The sequence below is a fragment of the Pongo abelii genome, chromosome 4 (genome assembly GCF_028885655.2).
Source record: "Pongo abelii isolate AG06213 chromosome 4, NHGRI_mPonAbe1-v2.0_pri, whole genome shotgun sequence".
Classification (NCBI taxonomy): domain Eukaryota; kingdom Metazoa; phylum Chordata; class Mammalia; order Primates; family Hominidae; genus Pongo; species Pongo abelii.
This window is the reverse complement of record NC_071989.2, coordinates 169,020,129-169,046,794: the sequence shown is the minus strand read 5'-3', so window position 1 is coordinate 169,046,794 and position 26,666 is coordinate 169,020,129. Positions and strand designations below refer to the sequence as shown.

The 26,666-nt window shown below is 48.4% G+C and overlaps 2 protein-coding genes across 6 annotated transcripts in view; one reads left to right on the top strand and one right to left on the bottom strand.

Annotated features, from left to right (window-relative positions):
- CCNJL (cyclin J like) overlaps nucleotides 1-14,525 on the top strand; it is a 61,244-nt gene extending 46,719 nt beyond the window's left edge. For 4 of the 5 annotated variants that reach the window (XM_024247569.3, XM_024247568.3, XM_054556172.2 and 1 more), the window contains 3 exons: nucleotides 6,380-6,682; nucleotides 10,470-10,629; nucleotides 12,390-14,525. In XM_024247569.3, the coding sequence (XP_024103337.2) occupies nucleotides 6,380-6,682; nucleotides 10,470-10,629; nucleotides 12,390-12,810 (884 nt within the window). In that variant the 3' untranslated portion in view covers nucleotides 12,811-14,525. The remainder of the gene's footprint in view (nucleotides 1-6,379; nucleotides 6,683-10,469; nucleotides 10,630-12,389) is intronic. The other variant, XM_054556171.2, reaches the window with a different exon arrangement.
- Nucleotides 7,496-7,907, bottom strand: LOC100440809 (cytochrome b-c1 complex subunit 7-like). Its single transcript, XM_054556173.2, has one exon. The coding sequence runs from the start codon at nucleotides 7,904-7,906 to the stop codon at nucleotides 7,601-7,603; it is 306 nt and encodes a 101-aa protein (XP_054412148.2). The 5' UTR covers nucleotide 7,907; the 3' UTR covers nucleotides 7,496-7,600.
- Nucleotides 14,526-26,666: the final 12,141 nt, after the last annotated feature.

Below are 26,666 nucleotides of genomic sequence, written 5' to 3'. Positions count from 1 at the left end.
CAAGGCCTGGGCACCACTGGCCGGTTCTTGATCCCTCTGACCCGCCAGCCCCATCTTTCCTTTATCATCAGCACCTGCAAGGCAGGCTGGTGGCTGCTGGAGGGGCATGGGATAGCTATGGGGTCTCAACTTCTGATAAAAGTCTGGTTCTCATTCTCAGATAAAATGAGGAAGAGATTTTTTAATAGGAGAGTGGCCATTCTTGTGGAAGAGTAGCTTTGCCTGTTTTTAAAGGCGTTGCATTTCTTTTTTTTTTTCCCCGGAGATGGAGTCTTGCTCTGTCACCCAGGCTAGAGTGCAGTGGCGCAATCTTGGCTCACGGCAACCTCCGCCTCTCCACCTCTGGGGTTCAAGCAATTCTGCCTCAGCCTCCTGAGTAGCTGGGGTTATAGGCATGCACCACCACACCCAGCTGATTTTTGTATTTTAGTAGAGATGGGGTTTCACCATGTTGGCCAGGCTGGGGCATTGCATTTCTTTTTTTTTTTTTTTTTTTTTTTTTTTGAGACGGAGTCTCACTCTGTTGCCCAGGCTGAAGTGCAGTGGCGCAGTCTTGGCTCACTGCAACCTTCGCTGCCCAGGTTCAAGCAATTCTACCTTAGCCTCTTGAGTAGCTGGGACTACAGGCACACACTACCACACCTGGGTAATTTTTTTATTTTTTTAGTAGAGACGGGTTTTCACTATATTGGACAGGCTGGTCTTGAACCTCTGACCTCGTGATCCGCCCGCTTCGGCCTCCCAAAGTGCTGGGATTACAGACATGAGCCACCACGCCTGGCCGGCATTGCATTTCTTTAGAGAAGAAAAGTAGCCAGCTGTGGCTTTAAAACCTGTTTCTCTTTAGCCAGGAAACTTTGGCCTTATCTCTGAGCCTGGGTTAAGCACCTGAATGGGCAGCAGGTAGCCCTGAATGGGTCTGTCAGTAGGCATCTTCCCACGCGTGAAGGACTTTTGGGGGCATTCATGGGGCACAGTGCAGAACACAGTCTGTCTAGTTGGGGGTGGGCCGCACTCGAGCCTGGGTAACAGGAATGAGGCAATGCTGAATTTGTACAGAACCTTGTTCTGTGCTGGTTACCTTTTTGTTTTAAGTTTTTGGGTTTTTTTAAAGGCAGTGTAAATGTTGATGACTGTTGGAACTGGGTAGTAACATTCAAGGGAGTTCATTATAATAACATTTCTCTTTCTCTTTTTGTATATTTAAAATTTTCTAAAGTAAAATGGCTTTTTAAGCAATTAAAAATATTGCTCCTCTTGGCACTAATTCAGAAGAGTCAGGAATCCTGTTTGGTCTGCCTTGAGGCTTGATTGCCAGGACAGTAGGTAGAAGATAAGCCAGTCTTCAGAGTGGTCACCTTCGTAGAGAGAGAAAGTAGAATGTGGTTGCCAAGGACTTGGGAGAGGGGGGACCTAGGAATTATTGTTTAATGGGGACAGAGTTTCAGCAGGATGAAAAGAGTTCTGGAGAGGGATGGTGGTGATGGCTGCCCTTCATTGTGAGTGTCCATATAATGTCACTGAACTGTACGGTGAAAAATGGTAAACTTTATATTATGTGTTGTCATATAAGTTTTTTCTAATTAAAAAAAAAAAAAAGAAAAGCCAGTCTGTAAGCTGGATCCACAGCATCTTGCCACCACGGCCTCATGTGGTTAAGTGGTTAAGCATGTAGGCCACATGGATGGATGCATGGTCATCCTCACCTGCCACGAATTGCCCAGGAGCTCTGTGTGCCAGCCTCAGGAAGTGGTGTTAGGAATCAGCCAGCCAGGTGCAGAAAGGAGGGCACATAAGAGGTATCACTTACAGGCACCACCATCACCACCAACATTAAGGGTACACGTGTGTCTGCCTGGCCTCCGAGAGCCAGAGAAGTGCTTCACTAGGTTTAGAATGCTTTTTAATCTTATAAGTATGTTGATAGTGACTAGGCGCAGTGGCTAATGCCTGTAATCCCAACACGTTGGGAGGCCAGGGCGGGCAGATCACTTGAGCACAGGAGTTCGACCAGCCTGGGTTCTACTAAAAATACAAAAAGTAGCCAGGCGTGGTGGCATGTGCCTATATACCTAGGTACTCAGGAGGCTGAGGTGGGAGGGTCACCTGAACCCACGAAGTTGAAGATACGGTGAGCCGAGATTGAGCTACTTGCACTCCAGCTTGTGCGACAGGAGTGAGACCCTGTCTCAAAAAAAAAAAAAAAGAGGTTGATAGGGCTCCTGCTGTTCCAGTTTAGGACAACGTGAACATCAAAAAAGAAAAATGTAGGTGGAATGATATGATTTTTAAAACTTCCTTTTCAATCCCCAGTATAATAATTTATTCAGAAAAGGATCATCCATGGATGCAAAGCCATTGAGCTAAAGGTTGTTGAGAAACAGGATATTCACAAAGTGTCCCCTCCCAGATTACTTATTAATTTCCTGGGGAAGCTGGTACCTTGAACTGGAGCAGTCTCGTGTCACCACCTTAATCAAGCGATCTAACATAGGCCGGGACAAAGTGACGTTGCCTGGGATTCCTGCTATGGTCCAGTGGGTGAGAAGGACAGAACCTCCTCTGTCATTTTCTTGCCTGTACTGTTTGACCTGCATCTAATTGTGAGGAAACAACCAGACAGATCCAGAATGTGGAGCATTTTACAAGACAACTGGCCTAGATTCTCCCAGAGTCAGTGTCATGAAAAACAAACGAAACAGGGGGACTTCAGCGATAATAGACTCCGTGTGTGAACCTAGTTTGGATTCTGTATCCAAAAACACAAAACAAAGGTTATAAAAGGCATTTTTAGGACCCCTGGAGAAAGTCAGATGTGGACTGAATATTAGAAAATGTGATTGCATTAATGTTCATGTCTTAGAAATGCTAATAGCATTACAATTTGTAGGAAAATGACCTCAGGAACAGATGCTGAAGTGTTCGGGGTGGCATGTCATGTCTGCAACTTGGCTAGAAATGGTCCAGCAAAACCAGTATTTACAGACAGAATACACCTAGACAGAGCACACAGGGATCAGGGTCAGCAAGGGCAGAATCTGATGAAGGGTCCTATGTGTTCATTGTTGTCTTTCATCTTTTCTCTGATTTGAAAATTTTCGAAATCAAAAGCGCATCAAAGGAGTCGGAGAATCCGTGGCTATTGTCTGGCTTGGAAAGACTCAGAATTCTGTTCCCAGCCTCTCCCAGGGGACTCGCCTGAAGTCTTCTAGGCATCTGTTGCCTGTGCAGTTTGTCTATAAGGAGGAAGCAGCTGAGTAACGGTGCTTGGTGGTGGCAGCACTGGGGACAAGGGGCCAGCCCCACTCACAGTCCCGGGAGGAGGGGAGGAAATGTCTGCCAGGCACGTGCAGCATCAGGAAACTCATACAATCTTTTCTGGCTGCTTTAACTGCTGGCCAGGCCAAGCCCAGGTTAACTCTGAAGTCTGCTTCTGGATGTAGAAGCTGAGTTCTCCCATCAGCTTTTTCTCTGAGCCTCTGAGGATTGTAAAGAACCTACCTAGAAGGTTCCTGCCAGGAGCCAGTGCGTGACCAGCTCGAAGCACAGCCCATTCTGTGTGCTGGGGGCTTGTGAAGCACTTTCCATTCTGCAGCACCATTTTATCTTCACGTGGGACATGGTCCTACATCATAAGCAAATAAACAGCCTGTGAAGTTCAGTGCTCGTAGGTCCAGAGCAAACTCCTGAGGATTCAGACCCAGCACTGCCTGGCTGTGGCCTGCTGTGTGCGTTCCCAGGAAGCAGAGGGAGCAGGTGAAATCAGATTCCGCAGTAATCCCTGGTGCCTTCCATTTGTAGGATAATCCTCTTGGGCCTGGTAGCAGAGCTCTGAAAGATTTGAAAAGCGAGGAGGGGAGGAGGAAACTAATCTGATTGAGCACATCTGCCAGTTCTAAGAGATTGCTGGCTGCCAGCAGTGCTGTGCAAGGGTCTTAGTGCCACCCCAGTACAGTGCACCTTCACTTTGCCACCTCCTGCTCTGGGGAGGGAAAGAGCTCGTTTCTACTGAGTGCATGCAACCAAGGCTGGCTCAGCACAAGATTCAGGGGAGCCGGGGCAACTTTGGAAAAAATAAATAAATAAAATTCTTCCTTTTAAAAACTGCACAAAGAATACATGATCATTGGAGAAAAAACTGGGAAATACAAGATCATCAGAGAAAAATTCAAATGGCCTAAAATATCTGTTTCCTGAGAGGACTATTCATTCATTTAACAAATATTTATTGGGTACCTACTATGTGCCAGGCATGTGCTGGGAACTGGCGGCACAGCAGCGAATGGGTCAGGCTCAGTTCCTATTCTTATGAGGCTTAGAGTCAGATGCCAGCCATTAATATTAATACTTGATGTTAAGCAAGTAATTTGAGTGTAGGAAGTCCCTTTAATATCTGGAGGTCTCTAAACTGAGCTCTGGAGGACACAGATAAGGGGGGTGAGGGGAAGAGCATTCCCAGCCCGGGGAGGGGTCGGAGTCCCACGTGGCTGGATGCTGTGCTTGAAAAGGGAGTGTTGGGGGGAGTCGGGGGGTGCTGCCGAAGCCAATAGAGCCAGTCGTCCAGAGCCTCAACCCTGGGATTTCCAGCCATGCAGGAGGCTCTTCCTCTTTGGGCAGCTTTGACCTCGCATTGGCCTGCCTGAGTTGTTCTTGTGTGCAAGACAAGAAAGTGTGTACTTCAGACACAGCACCATTGCAGGCTGAGCGACTGGGCTCCGGAAGGGGATAGAATGTGTGCTTGCTGTAAACTGCGTGGTGCGGGGCTGGTAGTGCCTCTGCCCTTCACTGTCTTGTACATTTCCACTCACTAGACTCCTCTGCATCAAAGACCAGAGCTTTGTGTCAGGTCATCGTTACCCACTGAGTGGGCTGCTGCAAGGCTTGCCAAGAAGGGAGCGACCCTGGCCTGCTGAGACATGGTTGATTCATTCTGCAGTGACGTCTTTTGAGCCGTCCTCAGGAATGTGTTGTATCTACCGTGGAGCAGCCTGTGGTGGTTACTTCCTTATCTCCCCTAAGCAGCATGAGAGATGGGAACTGGGTCAGAGGCACTTGCAGCTGGGAGCAGGTGCGTGCATGTGTTGTTTGCCCTTCCCTTCGTGAGCACTGATGTGTGCTTTGAGGTCAGCTGGGCCGCCCCACTGCCTCTTTTGGCATTTACTTAGTGGCAGCTCCACACCCCATGAGGCTGGCCTTGGGGTCACGGGTGAACAGACCGAGGCCAGGCCCTTGAAGGCATCACCACCTGATGTAGGAGTCATACAGTACAGGGGGCTGGTGTGGAGGGTGACTTCTGAGAGGCAGGGACTCGAGGTGAAGGACATGTCAGGGTTGGCTGAGTGAGGAGGGGATGGGGAAGGGTGCTCCAGTCCCAGGGGGCTGTGTCAATGAAGGCTTATAGGCAACAACTGCCAAGGACGGGGTCCACAGCCACCTGTGGGGTGGTTTTCCCAGAGTGAGGAACATTGAGGCTGGAGAGGCTCACAGTCTGCAGAACCTCACACAGTGGAAGCTGTCATGCCCCCCACAAGCCCCTGACTCTTGACCCTCAGGGCACAAGGACCCCCCATTGTCTCCTGGGAGCATCCACAACTGATGACTGCCAGGGGTTGCTATGTAAATGCCTCTGCTCTTTAACCAGTGGGTGGGATAACCTGAGGCCTGTCTTAGGCTGTTTCTCAGAATTCCTCAGTAGGATTAAGCTCGGGTTGTCCACAGTGGTGACTCACTTGTGTCCTTTTGGGCTTTCTTCCCTTTCCTGTTCTCTTCCCCCACCTACCGATCTTTCCTGGGCTTACCTTCCAAGACCTGGAAACCAGAGGGAACCCAAACTAAGACCCCGTTTACACAGTTTGAACTCAATAGCAAGGATAGCGGGAAGCCATTGAAGAGCTTTTCTACACGTGGAGGGACAGGGCCAGGTTTGCGTGGCCATGCTGACTCTAGCCAGGAGGTTGGATTGGTTAGGGCCAGATGGAGAGTAGGGAGGGGACCTTATTCCCCAGCCGCTGGCTGCTGCTGCTGACCGCTATCGCCTGCTTTCTGTGTTCCAGAGGCTGGTCTGAGCATTTGGTTTGCATTTTCCCATTGACTCTAACAAAAGCCTTATGAAGTATAGGTTCCATCTTACAGATGAGGAAACTGAGTCACGGACAGGTTGAGACACCTAGCCATGATCCCCCAGTGGGAAGTGATGGCTTGCGGATTCAAGCCTAGGTTTGACAGATCTGGAATGTGTGCTCTTATTCCTCTGCAGTCTGGCCTGTCTGCTTTCTGTCTTCTTTGCCAGCACTGTCCAGGCACTGTAAGGTAGGCCATTAGCTTCGTGGGTTCAGGTAAATGTCTTCCAGTAACCCCTGCTTCCCCTGCTCCCCGACAGGTAAGTTCGAGGATCGGGAAGACCATGTCCCCAAGTTGGAGCAAATAAACAGCACGAGGATCCTGAGCAGCCAGAACTTCACCCTCACCAAGAAGGAGCTGCTGAGCACAGAGCTGCTGCTCCTGGAGGCCTTCAGCTGGAACCTCTGCCTGCCCACGCCTGCCCACTTCCTGGACTACTACCTCTTGGCCTCCGTCAGCCAGAAGGACCACCACTGCCACACCTGGCCCACCAGCTGCCCCCGCAAGACCAAAGAGTGCCTCAAGGAGTATGCCCATTACTTCCTAGAGGTCACCCTGCAAGGTGACAGCTGGGACCCGATGGCAGGACCTCCCACCCCTTCCCCACCACCCAGGGGTCGGGGTCAGGCGGCTCTCAAAGGCATGTCCATCCAGATCAGGCCATCTCACTGGGGCCTGTGCACCCAGATCACTCTTACTTTGCAGGCAATAAGCAAAGAAAGGGCAGGGATTCGCCCAGTATGTTACCAGTAACATGTAAAAGAGAAATAGCAACTTATATACAGGCAGCCAGAAACCTAGAAACTTACAGATCAACCGGTAATTTTTCTTACAGTAACCTGAAACATTGCAAATGAATTAAATAGCACAGATTTGCAGATCGGTTATTCTCAAATAGCTGCCGTCATACAGATAGTATGGGGAGGGGGAATTACGTTTACATCTGTTTTAGCAATAAAAGTTACCCTGTTACTTGAAACTTACTTGAAACTCACTCTTCCCAGTGTTTTAAAATCTAGATGTTAACTGGGTCAAAAATACTGCTGATACGGGCGGGCGCGGTAGCTCACGCCTGTAATGGGAGGCCGAGGCGGGCAGATCACGAGGTCAGGAGATTGAGACCATCCTAGCCAACATGGGGAAACCCTGTCTCTACTAAAATACAAAAAATTAACCGGGTGTGGTGGTGCATGCCTGAAGTCCCAGCTATTTGGGAGGCTGAGGCAGGGGAATTGCTTGAACTCAGGTGGCAGAGATTGCAGTGAGCAGAGATTGCGCCACTGCACTCCAGCCTGGCGACAGAGCAAGACTCTGTCTTTTTTTTGTTTTGTTTTTTACAATAGATATTTATTTAAAGTAAAACATCTGCAGACCAAATAATTCTTAAGATTGTTTGTTTCAAGTTTAACCGTCTTCATAACAGCTGCATCCACAGACTTCAACTACATGATTACCTCTTTGCCCATTCTTCTCTTTCTTTTCATTCCCGAATAACCTCTTTCAGATACGGTTCAAGGTAGAAATTTTCCTCTTCGTATTTGGTCCACTGCTCTTTAGGCAAGATCTGATGCTTCATGGACAGATCCAGTGCCCTCTTCATGTGAAACATCCTGTCATTATAAAGGTTCTCAGGAAGTCTTCTTATGGCTTCTTTTACATCTTCATTCTCATATGTTGTATCATCTCTCATTAACCCCAGTTTATTGAATCCTGCGGCATTGTAATACCATTTTTGAATACCATCCAGCCACTTGCCTGATGCTGCAACAGCCTTCTTGCCAGCCATTTTGACCAGCGAGACTCCGTCATAAAAAAAAAAAAAAATACTGCTGATACAACCATCCTATAACCTACCACAAACTAAAATGGGCATGAGTATCCAGATCAATGATTGGACTGGGTGCGGTGGCTCACGCCTATAATTCCAGCACTTTGGAGGCCGAGGTGGGCAGATCACCTGAGGTCAGGAGTTCAAGACCAGCCTGGCCAACATAGTGAAACCCCATCTCTACTAAAAATAACAAAAATTAGCCAGGTGTGGTGGCGGGTGCCTATAGTCTCAGCTACTTGGGAGGCCGAGGCAGGAGAATCGCTTGAACCCGGGAGGCGGAGGTTGCAGTGAGCTGAGATCGTGCCATTGAACTCCAGCCTGGGCAACAAGAACAAGACTTCATTAAAAAAAAAAAAAAAATTAGTGATTGTGATCCCAAGCATTAACTGAGCATTTACTGCATGCCAAGTGTCTTGCTTCAGTGCTTTGCATACATTATCTAATTTGAATCTCACAGCAACCCCACACCAAAATCACCTCCATTAATCATATTTTACAAAAGAGGAAACTGATGCTGTAACTTACCCAAGGTTACACTTATTTTCTTTTTTTTCCTTTTTGTGGAGAACGGGGTCTCGCTATATTGCCGAGGCAGGTGTCGAACTCCTGGGCTTAAGCTATCCTCCCGCCTCTACCTCCCCAAGAGCTGGGATTACAGGCGTGAGCCACCGCGCCCAACTGTAACTTACCCCAGGTTATTGCTAGGATTTTATTTTATTTTATTTTATTTTTTATTTTTAGTTTTTGAGACAGAGTCTTGCTCTGTCACCCAGGCTGGAGTGCAGTGGCACGATCTTGGCTTACTGCAAGCTCTGCCTCCCAGGTTCAAGCGATTCTCCTGCCTCAGCCTCCCAAGTAGCTGGGACTACAGGTGCCCGCCAGCACACCCGGCTAATTTTTTGTATTTTTAGTAGAGTCGGGGTTTCACCGTGTCAGCCAGGATGGTCTTGATCTCCTGAGCTTGTGATCTGCCCCTCTTGGCCTCCCAAAGTGCTGGGATTACAGGCATGAACCACTGTGCCCGGCCAATTTTTTAAATTTTTTTAGAGATGGGGTCTCGCCATGTTGCTCAGGCTCGTCTCAAACTCCTGGGATTACAGGTGAGAGCTACTATGCCCTGCTCATTGTTAGGATTTGAACCTGGGGAGTCTGACTGAATGATCGTTTCTATCACCCTATTACCACCCTGACTGATACTTTATTTTTAAAATTTGTTGTTGTTGTTTAGCTGCCCTATGAACTGATCTTTAAAAGGCAAAAGTGGAAGTAATTGAAAATCATGAAAAAAAAATTTTTTCTTTTTGAGATGAAGTCTCGCCCTATCGCCCAGGCTGGAGTGCAGTGGCTTGATCTCAGCTCACTGCAACCTCCGCCTCCCGAGTTCAAGCGATTCTCCTGCCTCAGCCTCCCAAGTAGCTGGGATTACAGGCGCCTGCCACCACGCCTGGCTAATTTTTTGTATCTTTAGTAGAGATGGGGTTTCACCATGTTGGCCAGGCTGGTCTCGAACTCCTGACCTCGTGATCCACCTGCCTTGGCCTCCCAAAGTGCTGGAATTACAGATGTGAGCCACTGCGCCCAGCAAAAATCATGAACAATTTAAGACAACGTAGTAATAAGCTGGAAATCCAGTGGCATTCAGGAAAACTGCAGAAATTTCAACTGTTTGCCTTTGCACATATTTAGCACCAGCTTTGCCTTGTGGCCAGATATCTTAGTTGGACATTAAGATTCCTCAGTCAACCTAAGTGCCAATTTTAGTTATAAATATCAAAGCCTTAACAACCATTCATTCAGTAGATATTCACTGAGTGCCTACTATGGGTCAGGCATTGTTACAATTAATAAGTAGCTTTTAGTCATACCCCAAAACGGAAGCCTTTGAAATAGTGTGTCATTCTCTTATAATAACCAAAGAAAGGACAAATGTTTTGCAGTTCTGTTTGTAGAACATCAGCAAGCTCCTTGCTGCTCCCTGGGAGCCGTGGACAGTGTTTTGAAAACACTGCTCTAGGCTGCTATCAGGAATCTCAGACTGGTCTGAGTGTGGTGGCTCACACCTGTAATCCCAGCACTTTGGGAGGCTGAGGCAGGAGGATTGCTTGAGCTCAGGAGTTCGATACCATCCTGCAATACATGCTGAAACCCTATCTCTCAAAAAAATATGAAAATTAGCCAGATGTGTTTGTGCACACCTGTAGTTCCAGCTACTCAAGAGGCTGAGGTAGTAGGATCTCTTGGGCCTGGGAAGTTGAGGCCGCAGTGAGCTGTGATCTCACCACTGCACTCCAGCCTGGGCAACAGAGCAAGACCCTGTCTCAACAAAAAAGAAATCCCAGACCAAGAGCCAAGGTTAAGATTCAAAAATGGAACTTCACAGTTCCTAATTTTCCATCCTATTTGTAGGGCAGCAATGAAAAGCCTTGAAAACGATTCATTTGTCCATCCATTCTCAGGGTGAGCCTGGGATTCCAAGGGGAGGATTTGGATGCTGACTCCCTCCGTGGCTTTCTTTCAGATCACATATTCTACAAATTCCAGCCTTCTGTGGTCGCTGCGGCCTGTGTTGGGGCCTCCAGGATTTGCCTGCAGCTTTCTCCCTACTGGACCAGAGACCTGCAGAGGATCTCAAGCTATTCCCTGGAACACCTCAGCACGTGTATTGAAATCCTGCTGGTGTAAGTTTCTCCCCTGAATCCTGTGTTTCTGAAATAGTGAGGTTCCTCTTGCCTTGAGGCCTGCCTCAGGCCACGGGCAGTTTCCTGAGTCTGGAGCTTGTGGTGGTTCTTCCAGCTACAGGGTCTCAGGAAAAGTGGGCCATGGTGACTCCTGGTAGAAGTGGGGTTTCGAGAACCAGTTCTTCCTATTTTGGATAGCTTCAGGTTTGCTTTTTAATTTATTTTATTTTATTGTTTTTTTGAGACAGAGTCTCGCTCTGTCGCCCAGGCTGGAGTGCAATGGCGCGATCTCAGCTCACTGCAACCTCCGCCTCCCGGGTTCAAGCGATTCTCCTGCCTCAACCTCCTAAGTAGCTGGGATTACAGGTGCGCGCCACCACACTCGGCTAATTTTTGTATTTTTAGTAGAGATGGGGTTTCACCATGTTGGTCAGGCTGGTCTTGAACTCCTGACCTCATAATCCACCCACCTCAGCTTCCCAAAGTGCTGGGATTACAGGTGTGAGCCACCGCGCCTGGCCGGGTTTACATCTTTAAAGTCAGGCAGCAAGGGAGAAGAGGGCTGTTTGCACCTTTAAATGTCTAGGCTATTTGATCTAAGTCCCAGTGTAATCTTATAGATAATCGCATTGAAGGACTTCCATTATAAGCTACTTTTCTCAGACATGGTCACAAAGCTGACCTCTTAGCCAGCAAGCTCCGAGTGACTTCCCCTAAGCGCCACAGCCTCTGCAAGGGTCCCTGGGAATCTTGGGGAGGAAATGTTCAGTGTGTCAGAGAAGATACTTAAAGGCATCAAGGGCCCAACACCCTGAAACTGACACTGGAGGTAAACATGCCCCATAGTTACTGCAGGGAGCAAGGCAGACAGGACAGAGCCATTCCCAGTAGGCACACACTGTCCAGTTCCCCTTCCACCTGCCAGGTACCACGTATCCTGGGTGCTGGCCTGACTGACTGGTGGGCCGTGTGGGCAAAGCAGAAGCCCTTAGACCCCTGAAGAGAGCCCTCCCCGATGTGGGAAGCTTTGCTGGCAGCTGTCTTTATCTCATTCCTCTGAAAAGTCAGTCCTACTCCGTAGGCCTTATTTTAAAATTTGTGTTTTTGAGAAGGTCCCCAAAGCCTGGTCTGAGTGTCGGTGCATGCCTTACATAAGCCTCTAATTGTTTTCCCAAAAAGCTATATGGGAAGCTTTTTTTGAGATGGCAAAAATCTCTGTTCCAGCCCCCTTTTCAGATGAAAAATCCTAGGCCCCAGGGGTCAATTTGGTTGGTATCAGCTAGCTAAGGAGTGACCCTGCTGGGGATGGAGCTGGCCCAGAATTGCCTGGAAAGCAGAGATTGGGCTCATTCAGGCCCCAGGAACACTCCAGTGCCAGGGGCAGGGAAGGCATTGGTGAGCACAAGCAGGCGCCATCCTCCTGGAAGCCAGGTAACTAGAAGTTACTCTCTGGAGCAGGTTACTCTCTGGGGTATTGACTGTGGAGATAGGGCAGCCTGGGGCTGTGGGACAGCCAGCCTAGTCTGGAGGGGCCAGAAGAAGTTTTCTGTAGGAAGCAGATCCAAGCTGAGAGCCAAGGCCTGAATCTAGTTGGTGAACAGCTGGAGCAGTGCCACACATGGTGAGCACAGCCAGGTAAGGCCTGGTGGACACAGGGCACACGCATCTCTTCCAGTCCCACTTAGCAAGACAGGTAGAGACACACACAGGCATCTGGTGGCTTTTGGCCTCCAGTTCTCACCCAGGTCTTCTCGTTTCAGAGTGTATGACAACGTCCTCAAGGATGCCGTAGCCGTCAAGAGCCAGGCCTTGGCAATGGTGCCCGGCACACCCCCCACCCCCACCCAAGTGCTGTTCCAGCCACCAGCCTACCCGGCCCTCGGCCAGCCAGCGACCTCCCTGGCACAGTTGCAGACCCCCGTGCAGGACCTATGCTTGGCTTATCGGGACTCCTTGCAGGCCCACCGTTCAGGGAGCCTGCTCTCGGGGAGCACAGGCTCATCCCTCCACACCCCGTACCCCCCGCTGCAGCCCCTGGACATGTGTCCCGTGCCTGTCCCTGCGTCCCTTAGCATGCAGATGGCCATTGCAGCTGAGCCCAGGCACTGCCTCGCCACCACCTATGGAAGCAGCTACTTCAGTGGGAGCCACATGTTCCCCACCGGCTGCTTTGACAGATAGGCCACCTCCAGACCTCACGAGGAAGCCTTGGAGATCTGGGCAGAGGAAGAGGACACTGAAGAGGAGAGTTCAGCCGAGTGAGGCAGCAGGAGGCCATCCCTGAAGAGCCTTGGAACGTGGAGGGTCTGTGCTCCTTTTCAATAAAACTGACCCAGAGCAAAATATTCAATAACATACCTCACCCGAGAGCATTCCTCTGAGAAACATCTGCCACGTGTGGCTAGGGTACAAAAGGATGGCTTGGTGGCCGTCCCCCCACGCAGGGGCCCAGTTAATCGAGAAAAGACTTGGTAAGAGGCCAGGAGAGTGGGAACTGGACACAGACCACTGATCTCAAGCATGTCCAGTTTTTAGCATTAAAGACTTCTCTACTCTTTGCTGATGGCAGCTACACCACTGAAAAAGGAGGGGCAGCCTGGCGTGTTCTCAGGACCCCCGCAGGATCCCGTATTGGGTGCTTTTCTTTTCCTGGCTCCGTGCAGAGGGGCCTGAGTTGGTGTGTATGCCTGAGCGTTTGCCTTGCGAGGCACAGTGGGTGGCTGTCTTGCCTTTGTTTTCGAACCTAAAATCATTTTCAGCCTTTTAGATATGTCATGTGCTGCTGCTTCCCGAAGTGGTCTCGCTTTCTGTTTCGTAAGATGTCTTGTTTACACACTGTATCAGGGATTTGGTGATACTTGAAAATTCCTTTGGAGAAAAAAACAAATTTAATTGCCACACTGCCTGTCCCACATGAGGGCTGTTAAGTCGGAACCCAAGTTTGAACCCAGCTTGTGACGGACCTGCAGGTAACCACAGAGCTTCCTTTTTGAAAGCATATGGTTGGAGAGAACCACTTTCCCAGCTCTCGGTTCCAGAAGATTCCACGTCTTGGAGGCTGTGTTCACTGCTAGAACTCTAATAACTACCCAGGGAGGGAGAAGCTTGTTGAAAGGAAGACAAAAGATTTAAACAATTCCCACCTCTGTCCAGCACATACTTACAGTGCATGAGTTTAAGCCAGTCTCGGCTTTGAGTGTGGCTGATAGCGAAGGATAGCAATGTGGGAAATTTGCTTAGTCCCACCTGGATTTGGGGAGTGGGACGTACATGGGCATTTGATACCACCATTGATAGGCAAGCGACTGGTTGGATCAAAAGCCAGTATTTAGGGATCTGCAGCGAGAGGGTTCTCAGGAAGACTCTTGTAACCATGTGCAATATGTTTTTATTCTGACTAGCAGCTTGTGCTCAGCATGTCCTTTGGTTTAGTTTGGGGTTGGGGGACACATCGTTCACCCATCAGAACTGGGAGGTGCAATGGACCATGGAAGCAATTTTCGTTTTGTTTGAGGAATACCTGTCTTGGTTTCCTTAGCCCCTTGCCAGTCCTGGAGACTGTGGCAGGGGCCGCCAGGAAGGCGGCTGCGTGCTGCTGAGTCAGATCCGAAGGTGGTGAATCTTTCCAGAGCAGCTGAAAAATCTCAGCGTGGAGGCAGTAAGAAAAGACGGGGTGTGGATAAGACTTTGCCGCCGTGTCACACTAGCATAGGAGGCTGCACGTTCGTTTGTTGTTTTTCTTTTTTTCCTTTGCCAACCTCCGTTCTATTTATGTGCAAGCAGTTTGGATTCAAGTTCTTGTATCTATCTGTTCTGGGACCTGGGGATCGTGAGGGTTCCCTCACAGCCAGCACGGCCCCCAGAAAGAGGCGTCCCACAATAAACACGTCACCTGCTCTTGGTCTCTCGCCTCTTGTCCTAGGCGTCCCCTCTTGGGCCGGCCACTCCTTGCCTCTCTCAAATCAGCCCTGGTGGTCATCTCCCCATGATAGAGGGTGGAATATTGGGGGCAGCAGCAAGACCTCGGGAGCTGAGTCCTGCCCTCTGAGTGGGAGCTGGGCCTCCCTGGGCACATAGAGGCCAGCGGAGGGGTGTGTAAGGCTTGACACCCCAGCTCCATCACCATCTCAGGGTTTTTCCAAAGAAACCAGTAGGATATATATGGAGAGAGATTTATTTTAAGGAATTGGCTCACGTGATTGCAGAGGCTGTGGTCTAAAATTTGTAGGGCATGTCAGCAGGCTGGAAATCCAGGTAAGAGTTGATGTTGCAGTAGAGTTCAAAATCTGTAGGGCAAGCCCACAGGCTGGAAACTCAGGCATGATTTCTGTGTTACAGTCTTGAGGCAAAATTTATTCGCCAGGAAACCTCAATCTTTGCTCTTATGACCTTTTACCAATTGGATGAGGCCCACCCAAATTATGGAGGCTTTTCTTAAAGTCAACTGATTGTAAATGTTAATCACATCTAAAAATAGCTTTACAACAACATCTAGACTAGTACCTGGCCAGACAACGGGCACCGTAGCCTAGCCAAGCTGCCACATAAACTTAACGATCACACCACTTACCAGCTGTTGGAAGGCAGTTGACCCAACCTCTCTCTGAGCCTCCATCTTCTCACCTGTTAAAATGAGAGTGATAACAGACCTTGCCTCATAGGGTTCTCAAGAGGATTAAATAACATAATGTACATCAAGGCCAGTACCTCCAAAAAAGGAGATAATTATTATATTTCTTCAAGCATAAGATCAGCTTTTTGTAAGATGCACTATTATTTTATGCACTAATAAGTCTTTTTAGAAAACTAAATCATGAGGCAGTTTTTAAGATACCATTGATTATATGTTGCATTCCCATTTCAGAAGCATTAAATGTCAAAATATGTATATGTAGAATTGATAAGATATAGCATCAGCTATTATGAAAAATGTCAGATTCGTACTCCTCCTTGAAGGGAGTCTCACTCAAGACTTCTGTCTTGCCCTCTACCTACCCAGCTTCCAGTAGGAAAACCACCCCAGAGAGCCAGTGTCACTGTGGGGCTGAGACATTTGCTGAGTGCAGATGCCTTTGATTAGACAATTAGGGGAGGAATGGGAAGATGAGCTCAGGGCCTGAGGCTGCAGCCCAGACCCAGGAGTGTGTTTGACACCGCCATGGGCGGGGCTGAGGGCAGTGCTCACCACCCACTGTGTGCAAGGCCAGGCGAGGCAGGAAGCTCTAAGTTTTGGGGATTCAGAGACAAGGCAAGTCTTGAGTTTACCAAGAGCACCCACCTCACTTTGGACAAATCCCTCCCTCTTTGGGCTTCCACTTCTCCATCTGTTACTATGGAGATGGTCAAGTTGGTGGATGGTTCTAAGCTCTTGGGGCGGGGGGGAAACTGTGCCACAGAGGCTGTGACCTCTGCGGCCTTCAGCCAGAGGGATCCACTTGTATTTCTTCCACCCTTGGGCACTCCCATGTAAGATTGTGTTAGTTCCCGTGCTGGAGGACAGCTATGAAAGCTTTAAAAAGCACAAAGATAGCCTTAAAGTTCCTCCCAGGGCTGGCATCAGGTTAAATTCAGAGGTTTTCAAGCCTGAGCAAGCTGCAGAATGACCTGGAGCCTTCTCTAGGAGGGGTGGGGACCCGAAATCTGCACTTTAGCCAGCTTCTTGGTCATTCAGGCATATGATTTCCTTGTTTGTTTTTTATACCTCAGTTGTATTTTTATAACTCCCCAGTTTATGTTGATTTTTTAAATTTTTAATTTTTTTTTTTTTTTTTTTTTTTTTTTTTTTTTGAGACAGGGTCTCACTCTAGCCCAGGCTAGAGTGCAGTGGCACAGTCACGGCTCACTGCAGTTTCAACCTTCGGGGCTCAAGTGATCCTCCCACCTCAGCCTCCTGAGTAGCTGGGACTACAGGCACCTGTCACCATACCCAGCTAATTTTGGTATTTTTTGTAGAGATGAGGTTTCACCATGTTGTCCAGGCTGGTCTCAGACTCCTGAGCTCAAGCAATCTGACTGCCTCGGCCTCCCAAAGTGCTGAGATTACAGGTATAAGCCACTACGCTTGGTCCAGTTTGTTTTGAAAAGTACTTTCTGACATCTATATGAATGTAACAGAATTACCTCAGAGTACACAGAAATTACCTGTATTTGCCAGTAAATATGAAATACTGATGAAAGAATACTTAATATACCAATATTTAAGCATGTCAACATAATAGAACTTTTTCCACCTTTTTAAATTATTTTTCCCACCTAACCCAATTTATATTTGACATTTGGGTTACATGTGCATATAGAAACAGACCTATTCCACAACTGACCACAGATAAACTAGCATACAAGTGTCCTTTCTGGATGTAATTAAGTTTCAGAGGCAGCACGGTTCAAACGGGAGCAAATGAGCTGACCTCCTCATGAAATACACTAGGCAAAAAATCAAGAAGTATTAAAGTTGCTAAAGACTGATTCCAAATCTTTTATTTCTTCCTTTTTCTTTTTAATTTTGAGACAGGGTCTCACTCTGTCGCCCAGGCTGGAGTACAGTGGTCCGATCTCGGCTCACTGCAACCTCTGCTTCCCAGGTTCAAGCAATTCTCCTGCCTCAACTTCTCAGGTAGCTGGGAGTACTGGTGCGCGCCACCATGCCCGGTTAATGTTTGTATTTTTAGCAGAGACAGGGTTTCACCATGTTGGCCAGGCTGGTCTCAAACTCCTGACCTCAAGTGATCCACCCGCCTCGGCCTCCCAAACTGCTGGGATTACAGGCATGAGCCACCCGCCCAGCCTCTTCCCTGCCTTTTAAATATACAAGTGTGCACTGTGGGTGTGTGTGAATTAAAACGATTCTCGACTGTGAGCTCCTATGGGCGGGGCTATTGTCACTCTATAAAAAGCCCTAGGGCAAAAAGATGGAGGTAGTGCAGGGAGCAGAGGGTGCCTGTCCTCCATCCAGCCATCATCAAACCCACTGAAGAGGCAGACCCGATTAAGTCTTAGTGGGTTAGGTGTTGACCTCAGCCTTCAAGGGAGGTTTTACTCCACTGTGTTTTATTTTGTTGTTTTATGTTGTTTATTCCACTATTTTTGTAACTGGGGCAAAGTGAGAGGCTCAGCTAATCTAAGAACACTTAATATACCCCAGAAACTGTCTGAATCAATGATTTTTATTCTTCTGCCAAACACAACTGATTTCCATCTGCAATTATTTTTTAAGGTAAGAAACAGTAAGTCAGTGAAGAAAGGGCTGGGACCTTGGGCTGTGGAACACTGTTATACTTTAGCTTGCCCACAGAGATGCAGAGCCGAAGGCTGGGGTCTAATCAGGTTGGCCACAGCAGGGTACAGACCAGCCTCGGTGGGCTTCCTCCAAGAAGGTTCTGCAGCACCTGATACACTGCTGGTACACCGTCTCAAAAGGCAGCCATTTCCATAATAGGGATCTGCATTAATAAGTTGGTTTTGTGATCACAGCTCCCAAGTAGTTCAATTTTAGCTTTGCAGTTTTTAGCTTGATTGCTTTTTCTATTCCTATCTCTGCTGGGCAATGTGGCTCATGGGAATATCGTGCTGCTTCATGCAGCTGTGCCCTTGGTAGTCAGGGGATTCCCTATCTCATACCCAGACGTCACCACACTGCTGTCTACCCTCCAATTCTCTGAAATTTTCTTTTTTTTTTTTGAGCCAGAGTCTCGCTCTGTCGCACAGGCTGGAGTGCAGTGGCGCAGTCTTGACTCAGTGCAACCTCTGCCTCCCGGGTTCAACCGATTCTCCTGCCTCAGCCTCCTGCTTAGCTGGATTACAGGTATATACTACCATGCCCAGCTAATTTTAGTATTTTTAGTAGAGACGGGGTTTCATCATATTGGTCAGGCTGATCTCAAACTCCTAACCTCGGGTGATCTGCCCACCTTGGCCTCCCAAAGTACTGGGATTACAAGCATGAGCCACCGCGCCCAGGCCTTTGAAATGTTTTGATCTGAAAACTGCTTCTGCAGTGGGTGACCAACAGATGTTACCCAGACACACAAACAGCACCGACTTAGGCACCTGCTCTCCCATCTTTACATGCACAAAGGTACCCAGAGACTGCCTGTGTGCTTTCTTTGAAGAAACATTGAAGGATTAACTGTGCAGGAACTGGTTCCCAAACTCAAATGAGAGTAAGGAAGTAGCATCCCTGTCTGAATGTCTGAACCATTTGAGTCCTAGACCTCAACTTTGTTCTATACTTAGTATTTCTTTGTTCTATGCAGCATTTCTTTGGCTTAGCTGAGTGCAGGGCTAAGACACCCAGACTTCTTTTCCAAGAAGAATCTGCTTCTTTCCAAACTAACACTGCAGACTAAATGCCTGGATTAGGGTTAGAGTCAGGGTTCCAGTTCCTTCTGCCCTCTGGGTTCAAAGCCCATCTCTCCAAAGCTGTTTCTGCTCTTCCCCTTAGTCCTTGTGGGACTGGCTCCTCACCCTTATTATTATTATTATTATTATTATTTTCTGAGACACAGTCGCTCTGTCACCCAGGCTGGAATGCAGTGGCACCATCTCAGCTCACTGCAGCCTCCGCCTCCTGGGTTCAAGTAATTATCCTGCCTCACCCTCTCGGGTAGCTGAGATTACAGGCAAGCGCCACCATGCCAGACTAATTTTTGTATTTTTAGTGGAGATGAGGTTTCACCATGTTGGCCAGGCTGGTCTCAAACTCCTGACCTCAGGCAATCCGCCCGCCTTGGCCTTCCAGAGTGCTAGGATTACAGGCGTGAGCCACAGTGCCTGGCCTGCTGCTCACCGTTTATATCAGTGATTCTCAACAGGGGTCATTTTTGCCCCCCAGGGGACATTTGGCAATGTCTGGACACCCATTTGGTTGTTGTAACTGAGGGGGGATACTATCAGCATATAGCGAATAGAGGTCCAGGATGTTGCTAAACATCCTACACTGCACAAGAGAGCCCCTCATGGCAAAAAATTGTCCAGCCCCAAATGGCAATAGTGTTGAGGCTAAGAAACCCTGCCATAGGTCTCAGCTCATGTGCTACCTCCCGAACAGGCCTCTGTAACAACCCTAGTCATTCTCTCATTAGCTGTTGATTTTCTTCATGGTATTCAAACCATCTGAAAAGACCGAATTAATTTGTTTACCTGATTTGATGGCTGTGCCTAAACTACTTCCCCTCCCACCACCCCATATAATAATAGCTTCTGGTGATGTGGCAGTAGTCATCACAGCTGACATTTATTAAGTACTTGCTGTGTTTCAGGCATTTGCTCATATTATTTCTTACAGCCATCCTAGTAACCCTACAAAAGAGGAAGTATTATTAGCTGTGTTTTACAGATCAGAAAATGAAGGCACAGAGAGGTTATTTGCCTAAGGACAGCAGTGGCAGTGAAGGAGCCACAGTTCAACACCACGCCCCACCATCCTGTGCTCCTGACTCAATGGCTTCGGAGTACAAGAGGTAAAGTCTCTGTAAGAGGTAAAGTCTCTGTGGCTGGCCCAGCCAGCCATCCACTCACCTGGTAGGGAACACCCCACTAGGACAGAACAATGGACATGGGTTCATAAAAGCAAAGAGTTGCCTGTCGTTCACACCCCTGATTCATGGCCGGGGTTCTCAGAGCACGCTCACCAGCAGACACAGAACTGTAGCTCCTTGCACATCTGCCACAGGCTAACATGATTTGCAGCTCCATCTGTCTGCTTCTAACATGCTCAGATCTGGGAGGGGCTCCCTGAGCTCCCAGCCCCATTTGTGAAGGTGAAGACCTGGGACCAGGCTTGGGGCCTCCCCAGAGCTTCCGCCAGGAGGGGACCTGCCTCAGTGCTGGCTCAGACCAGTTCCAGGCACCATCCAGCTTGTCAAGCAGCCCAAAGAGCTGCCCTCCTCCTTGCCAGCAACCAGCATCCTTGTATTTCTGAGGCAATCCCTGGCACCAGGTGCCTGGAAGAGAATCTTAGCCCTCATGAACCAGGATCTGTTCCTCAGAGTAGACCCTTGTGAACCGAATTTCGGCAGAAGACACCAAAGCATTTGGTAGGTGTCTCAGGTCCAAATGCACGCCAGGGCCAGGTAGGTACCATAAGTGTGCAAATACAGCTGGATGACTGACAGTTCGAGGTGGTGGGGACTGTGTTGAGCTGTAAAGCCAGTGTTTCCCTAGAGGATATGATGTCTACTCAGCTCCTACCTGGTATTATCTTTCTTTTTTTTATTATTTTTATTTTTTGAGACGGAGTCTGCTCTGTCACCCAGGCTGGAGTGCAGCGGCGCAATCTCAGCTCACTGCAAGCTCCGCCTCCCGGGTTCACACCATTCTCCTGCCTCAGGCTCCCCAGCAGCTGGGACTACAGGCGCACGCTGCCACGGCCTGCTAATTTTTTTGTATTTTTAGTAGAGATGGGGTTTCATCTTGTTAGCCAGGATGGTCTCGATCTCCTGACCTCGTGATCCGCCTGCCTCGACCTCCCAAAGTGCTGGGATTATAGGCGTGAGCCACCGCGCCCAGCCCCTACGTGGTATTATCTTTCAGAGATGTAAGCTCCATGTTTCCAGAGAAACTGGGAATCTGTGCTTTCTAGGAAATTAATTTTTAAAAATTTTTAAAATTAAATTTAAAACATTTTAACAAATAGAAAGCCGATAAAACATTTTAAGTTAGAGTGGAATCTAGGCTGGGTGTGCTGGCTCACACCTGTAATCCCAGCACTTTGGGAGGCCGAGGCAGGTGGATCACCTGAGGTCAGGAGTTCGAGACCAGCCTGGCCAACATGAAACCCTCTCTCTACTAAAAATACAAAAAATTAGCCAGGCATGGTGGCAGGCACCTGTAATCCCAGTTACTTGGGAAGCTGAGGCAGGAGAATCACTTGAACCAGGAAGGCAGAGGTTGCAGTGAGTGGAGATGGCGCCACTGCACTCCAGCCTGGGTAATAAGAGTGAACTCTGTCTAAAAAAAAAAAAAAAAGAAGAATTGCAATCTAGATAAGAATGCAGGGCCTGAGAGGTGAGAGGTCTGAGTGTGTCTGGTCTTGACGAAGCCATCTCTGCATTCTGAACCTCTGTCTCCTCATTTTAAGGGGAAGGCTGCCAACCCAGTCTGTGGTTCAGGTGTGTGGTAAGGAAGCCTGGAACACGTGGTATTATCATTCAGCAGTGAGTTCCACAAGGAACACTGGAAATAAATGGACACCCCCTTCTTTAGGGCTCAGGTGAGACAGCTTCACCTCCCCCCACCCAGCTCCCACTTCAAAGGAAGAATTCAAGTGGCCAGGCTTCTGCTGGGCCAGCTCTGGCTGGTTCTAGGCCCCTGCCCTTATCAGAGACACACAGGCAGGACATCTAGGAAGTCAGGCCTTCTGCTACTCCCAACTGTTTGGACTTAGGCAGGTCATTTCCCTTTTCTAGAGCTCAGTTTCTCCATCTGTAAATAAGAGGGTGGGACTGGAACGGTCTCCCAGGTCATACCTGGCAGGGGAGCACGTCCCAGTGGCAGTCCATGGTCTTCTTACCTAGAGTCAGGTCCAGCAGGTCTGAGACGGGAGGTTTCCCAGGAGAGGCTCGTGCACAGCCAGGCTTGGACACTTCTCCCTGCTCTGAAGTCCTACCCTGTATGTGCCAGTTCTCACCAGTAGACATTTCAAGAAGAGCCCTGGCCAGGTGCGGTGGCTCACGCCTGTAATCCCAACACTTTGGGAGGCCAAGGTGGACAGATCACAAGGTCAGGAGATCAAGACCATCCTGGCTAACACGGTGAAACCCTGTCTCTACTAAACATACAAAAAAAAAAAGCCGGGGGTGGTGGCGGGCGCCTGTTGTCCCAGCTGGAGGCTGAGGCAGGAGAATGGCGTGAACCCAGGAGGCACAGCTTGCAGTGAGCTGAGATTGTGCCACTGCACTCCAGCCTGGGCGACAGACCAAGACTCCGTCTCAAAAAAAAAAAAAAAAAAAAAAAAGAAGAGCCCTTAATAGCTCCTTTGTGCACACTTACTATGTGGCAGGCCCTGTCTTTGGCACTTTCCTCATGCTCTTATCCTTACTCTTCTTTTGCCCTCACAACGCCACCATGAGCTAGTTGGATTATCACCATTGCCTAGATGAGGATACTGAGGATCGTGGAGGCTGAAGGTCTTGCCATGCCATGTCACCCCTGGGTGACACACAGCCACACGAAGGTCCAATCACTCAAGATTTCACTGCTCCTTACCCCCAAACACATCAGGTATCCAAGGAATGGCAGGCGGGTGGCAGAGTGCCACCTAATGGTGATCTTCTTTCTTTCTTTATTTATTTATTTATTTATTTATTTATTTATTTTAAGACATTGTCTGGCTCTGTCCCCCAGGCTGGAGTGCAGTGGCGAGATCTCAGCGCACTGCAACCTCTGCCTCCTGGGCTCAAGCCATCCTCCCACCTCAGCCTCCCAAGTAGCTGGGACTAAAGATGCCCACCACCAAGCCCAGCTAAATTTTTTGCATGTTTTGTAGAGACAGGGTTTCACCATGTTGTCCAGGCTGGTCTCAAACTCCTGAGCTCAAGCGATCTGTCCACTTCAGTCTCCCAAAGTGCTTGGATTACAGGCATAAACCACTGCGCCCAGCCCTAGTGGTGATCTTTAAAGATGCTATGAGTAGCTCCCAAGTTCACTAAAGGAGCTTGCCAGGAGGGAGGCAGGTGCCCTGGCAGAGTGGGAAAGATGACTCCCAAATGTCAGGGTGAAGGTCACGGAGAGCCTGTGGTAAAGGGCACCTGAACCAGGTCTGTGGAATGGGAAGTCCTTCCAGCATCTTGCGCAGTGCAGCAAATAATGAAGCCAATCTAACTTTCTGGGAGTCATGAGCATGGATAAATTTTAAAAAAAAATTTTTTTGAAACGAGATTTCACTGTGTCACCCAGGCAACAATTCAGTGGTGTAATGATGGCCACTGCAGCCTTGACCTCCTCGGGCTCGGGTGATTGTCCCACCTCATCCTCCCAAGTAGCTGGGACTAAAGGCACGTGCTACCACGCCCGCCTAACTTTTGTATTTTTTGTAGAGATGGGGTTTCACCATGTTGCCCAGGCTGGTCTTAAACTCCTGGCTCAATGATCTGCCTGCCTTGGCCTCCCAAAGCATGCATTTTTACCTTTTATCCTTGTAACTCCTCTGTGACCAAGGAAGGGAAGGTCTTACTAATTCATTTTACACATGACCCAGAAGAGGCTCAGAGAGGTCCAGTGACTCACAAGTTAGTGACAGAGGCACTCCTAACCCTTTGATTGCACTGACCTGAGAGTGATGGTTGTGATGATGGAGGTGATGGTAGAAGCTAACATTGCGTGACTTTGTAGCAACTCCATTAGGTAAGTACAGTTGTTATTCCCATTTACAGGTGAGGAAACTGAGGCTCAGAGAAATCGATGAACTTACCCCAAGGTGACACAGCTACTAGGTGATAAAGAAAAGATTCACATCCTGGTAATGTGACTCCAAAACCAAAGCTCTTTTTTTTTTTTTTTTTTGAGACGGAGTCTCGTTCTGTCACCCAGGCTGAAGTGCGATGGCACATCTCGGCTCACTGCAGCCTCCACCTCCTGGGTTCAAGTGATTCTCCTGCCTTAGCCGCCCAAGTAGCTGAGATTACAGGCACGCGCTACCACACTTGGCTAATTTTTGTATTTTTAGTAGAGATGGGGTTTCACTGTGTTGCCCAGGCTGGTCTCTAACTCCTGACCTCAGGTGATCCACCTGCCTCAGCCTCCCAAAGTGCTGGGATTACAGGTGTGAGCCACCGTGCCTGGCCCCAGAGCTCTTTTTTTTTTGAGACAGGGTCTCTCTCTGTCGCCCAGGCTGGAATGCAGTGGTGCAATCATGGCTTACTGCAGCCTTGACTTTCCCGGGCCCATTCTATCCTCCCATCACAGCCCCCAAGTAGCTGGGACCACAGGCATGTGCCACCATGCCCAGCCAATGTTTTAATTTTTTTGTGGAGATGAAGTCTCCTTATGTTCTTGAACTCCTGGGCTCAAACAATCCTCCTGTCTCGGCCTCCCAAAGTACTGAGATTACAGGTGTGAGCCACCACACCTGGCCCAGAGTCAAAGCTCTTAACCACCAGCTCTTCTGGCTGAGAAATCTTCCCTGCCAAGATGCCAGTGACGTAGGTGCTTTTCTCCAGCTCACCTTACTCCATTTACCCACACTGAGAAACTGTAGCTCCATCAGTCAGTGAAGCCCACACCTGCATTACTACTCTCAGAGACTCACTCACTCTCTGCTGTGTGACTTTGGATGAATTTCTTTTCCTCTCTGAGCCTCAGTTTCCACGTCTGTGAAATACAGAGTTTAAACTAGTTGAGAGCTGAGATCCTGCTTTTCCATAGTCTATGAATCTGTGAGTTTATAACAATACAGGCTTAAGAATTTCTCCCCTGGCTGGGGACTGTGGCTTATGCCTGTAATCCCAACACTTTGGGAGGCCTAGACATGGGGATCACGAGGTCAGGAGATCAAGACCATCCTGACCAACATGGTGAAACCCTGTCTCTACTAAAATTACAAAAAATTAGCTGGGCTTGGTGGCGCGTGCCTGTACTCATGAGACTGAGGCAGGAGAATCGCTTGAACCAGGGAGTCAGAGGTTGCAGTGACCCGAGATCACGTTACTGCACTCCAGCCTGGTGACAGAACAAGACTCTGTCTCAAAAAAAAAAGAAAAGAATTTCTCCCCTGCCAACAATTTGAATTTGTCCTTGAATCAATTACAGGAGTGAAAATTCTCTCTTATCTCTTCTGTCTTTCCCTCCCTCCGTCTCTCTCTCTCTCTCTCCTCTTCCTTCCTCTTTCTCTCTCTCCCCTTCTCTCAATTTTCAGCCTACTTATAGTTAACTCTGTTATTTAGAGACTTATTATCCAAGCTCACTATGAGTAATTATTCATTCTGGAGGGGAAACAGCAACACTGCTAGTTTAATTTAATGCTTACCTAGTTCACTTAATTAGTAATAAGTCTTGGCAAAATGGTGGAATTCATAGGTCCTTGCTGGATGGGTGGGTGGGGAGAGGCTGTGTATTGTTCTTAGAAAGATAAACAAGGTTTCAGAGTAGAATGTGGGAGGAGGCAAGAGAAGGCTGCCTGTGACCTGGGCCGTGACATCTGTCCAGGTTGAGGCTGGCCCATGAGAGTGAAAGGCTGCAAACTGCACAGAGCTGGAAGGACCTTAGGTCAGGTAGCACTTATTGGGCCCCTTCTGTGTGCCATACCCTGTGCAAAGCTCTGGACAAACCTTATTCCTTATGTCTCACGTGTGGGACTTGTACATTCGAAAAAATGTTAAGTACTACCTGCCTTTGGTAATTCAGTTCTTATAGTGAGTACGTTTTCCTTTCAGTAGTCTCTCAGGAATTTTGAAGAGTTAAGGATAAATTTTCCCATTTGATACCACTATGTCTTTTACCTCTCTCACCCTTTTCACAAAGGGAGGCCTTAGGCCCAGGGCCTTGGGCAGGCAACAGAATCTAGCTAGAAGTCAACATTGTTCAGCTTTGACTTTTTAAATAGTTTTAGTCTACTTATGGCAAATAACAGTGGTTGTCTATGTATGGAAGTGACGTGATTTTCCATTATAGTAAAAATAAGTGAACTGTCATATAGAAAAATATAGGGTAGCCGGGCATGGTGGCTCATGCCTGTAACCCCAACACTTTGGGAGGCCGAGGAGGGTGGATCACCTGAGGTCAGAAGTTTGAGAACAGCCTGACCAACATGAAGAAACCCTGTCTCTACTAAAAATACAAAATTAGCCAGGCGTGGTGGCACGTGCCTGTAATCCTAGCTACTTGGGAGGCTGAGGCAGGAGAATCACTTGAGCCCAGGAGGCGGAGGTTGTGGTGAGCCAAGATCATGCCGTTGTACTCTAGCCTGAGCAACGAGGGCAAAACTCCATCTCAAAAAAAAAAAGAAAAAGAAAAAAATACTGGGTAAAAAAGAAGTCAAGGTGGTACCCAGATGTGGTAACACTTCCAAGGAGAGAGGAGGATGAAAAAAGTCCCCTTCAGGA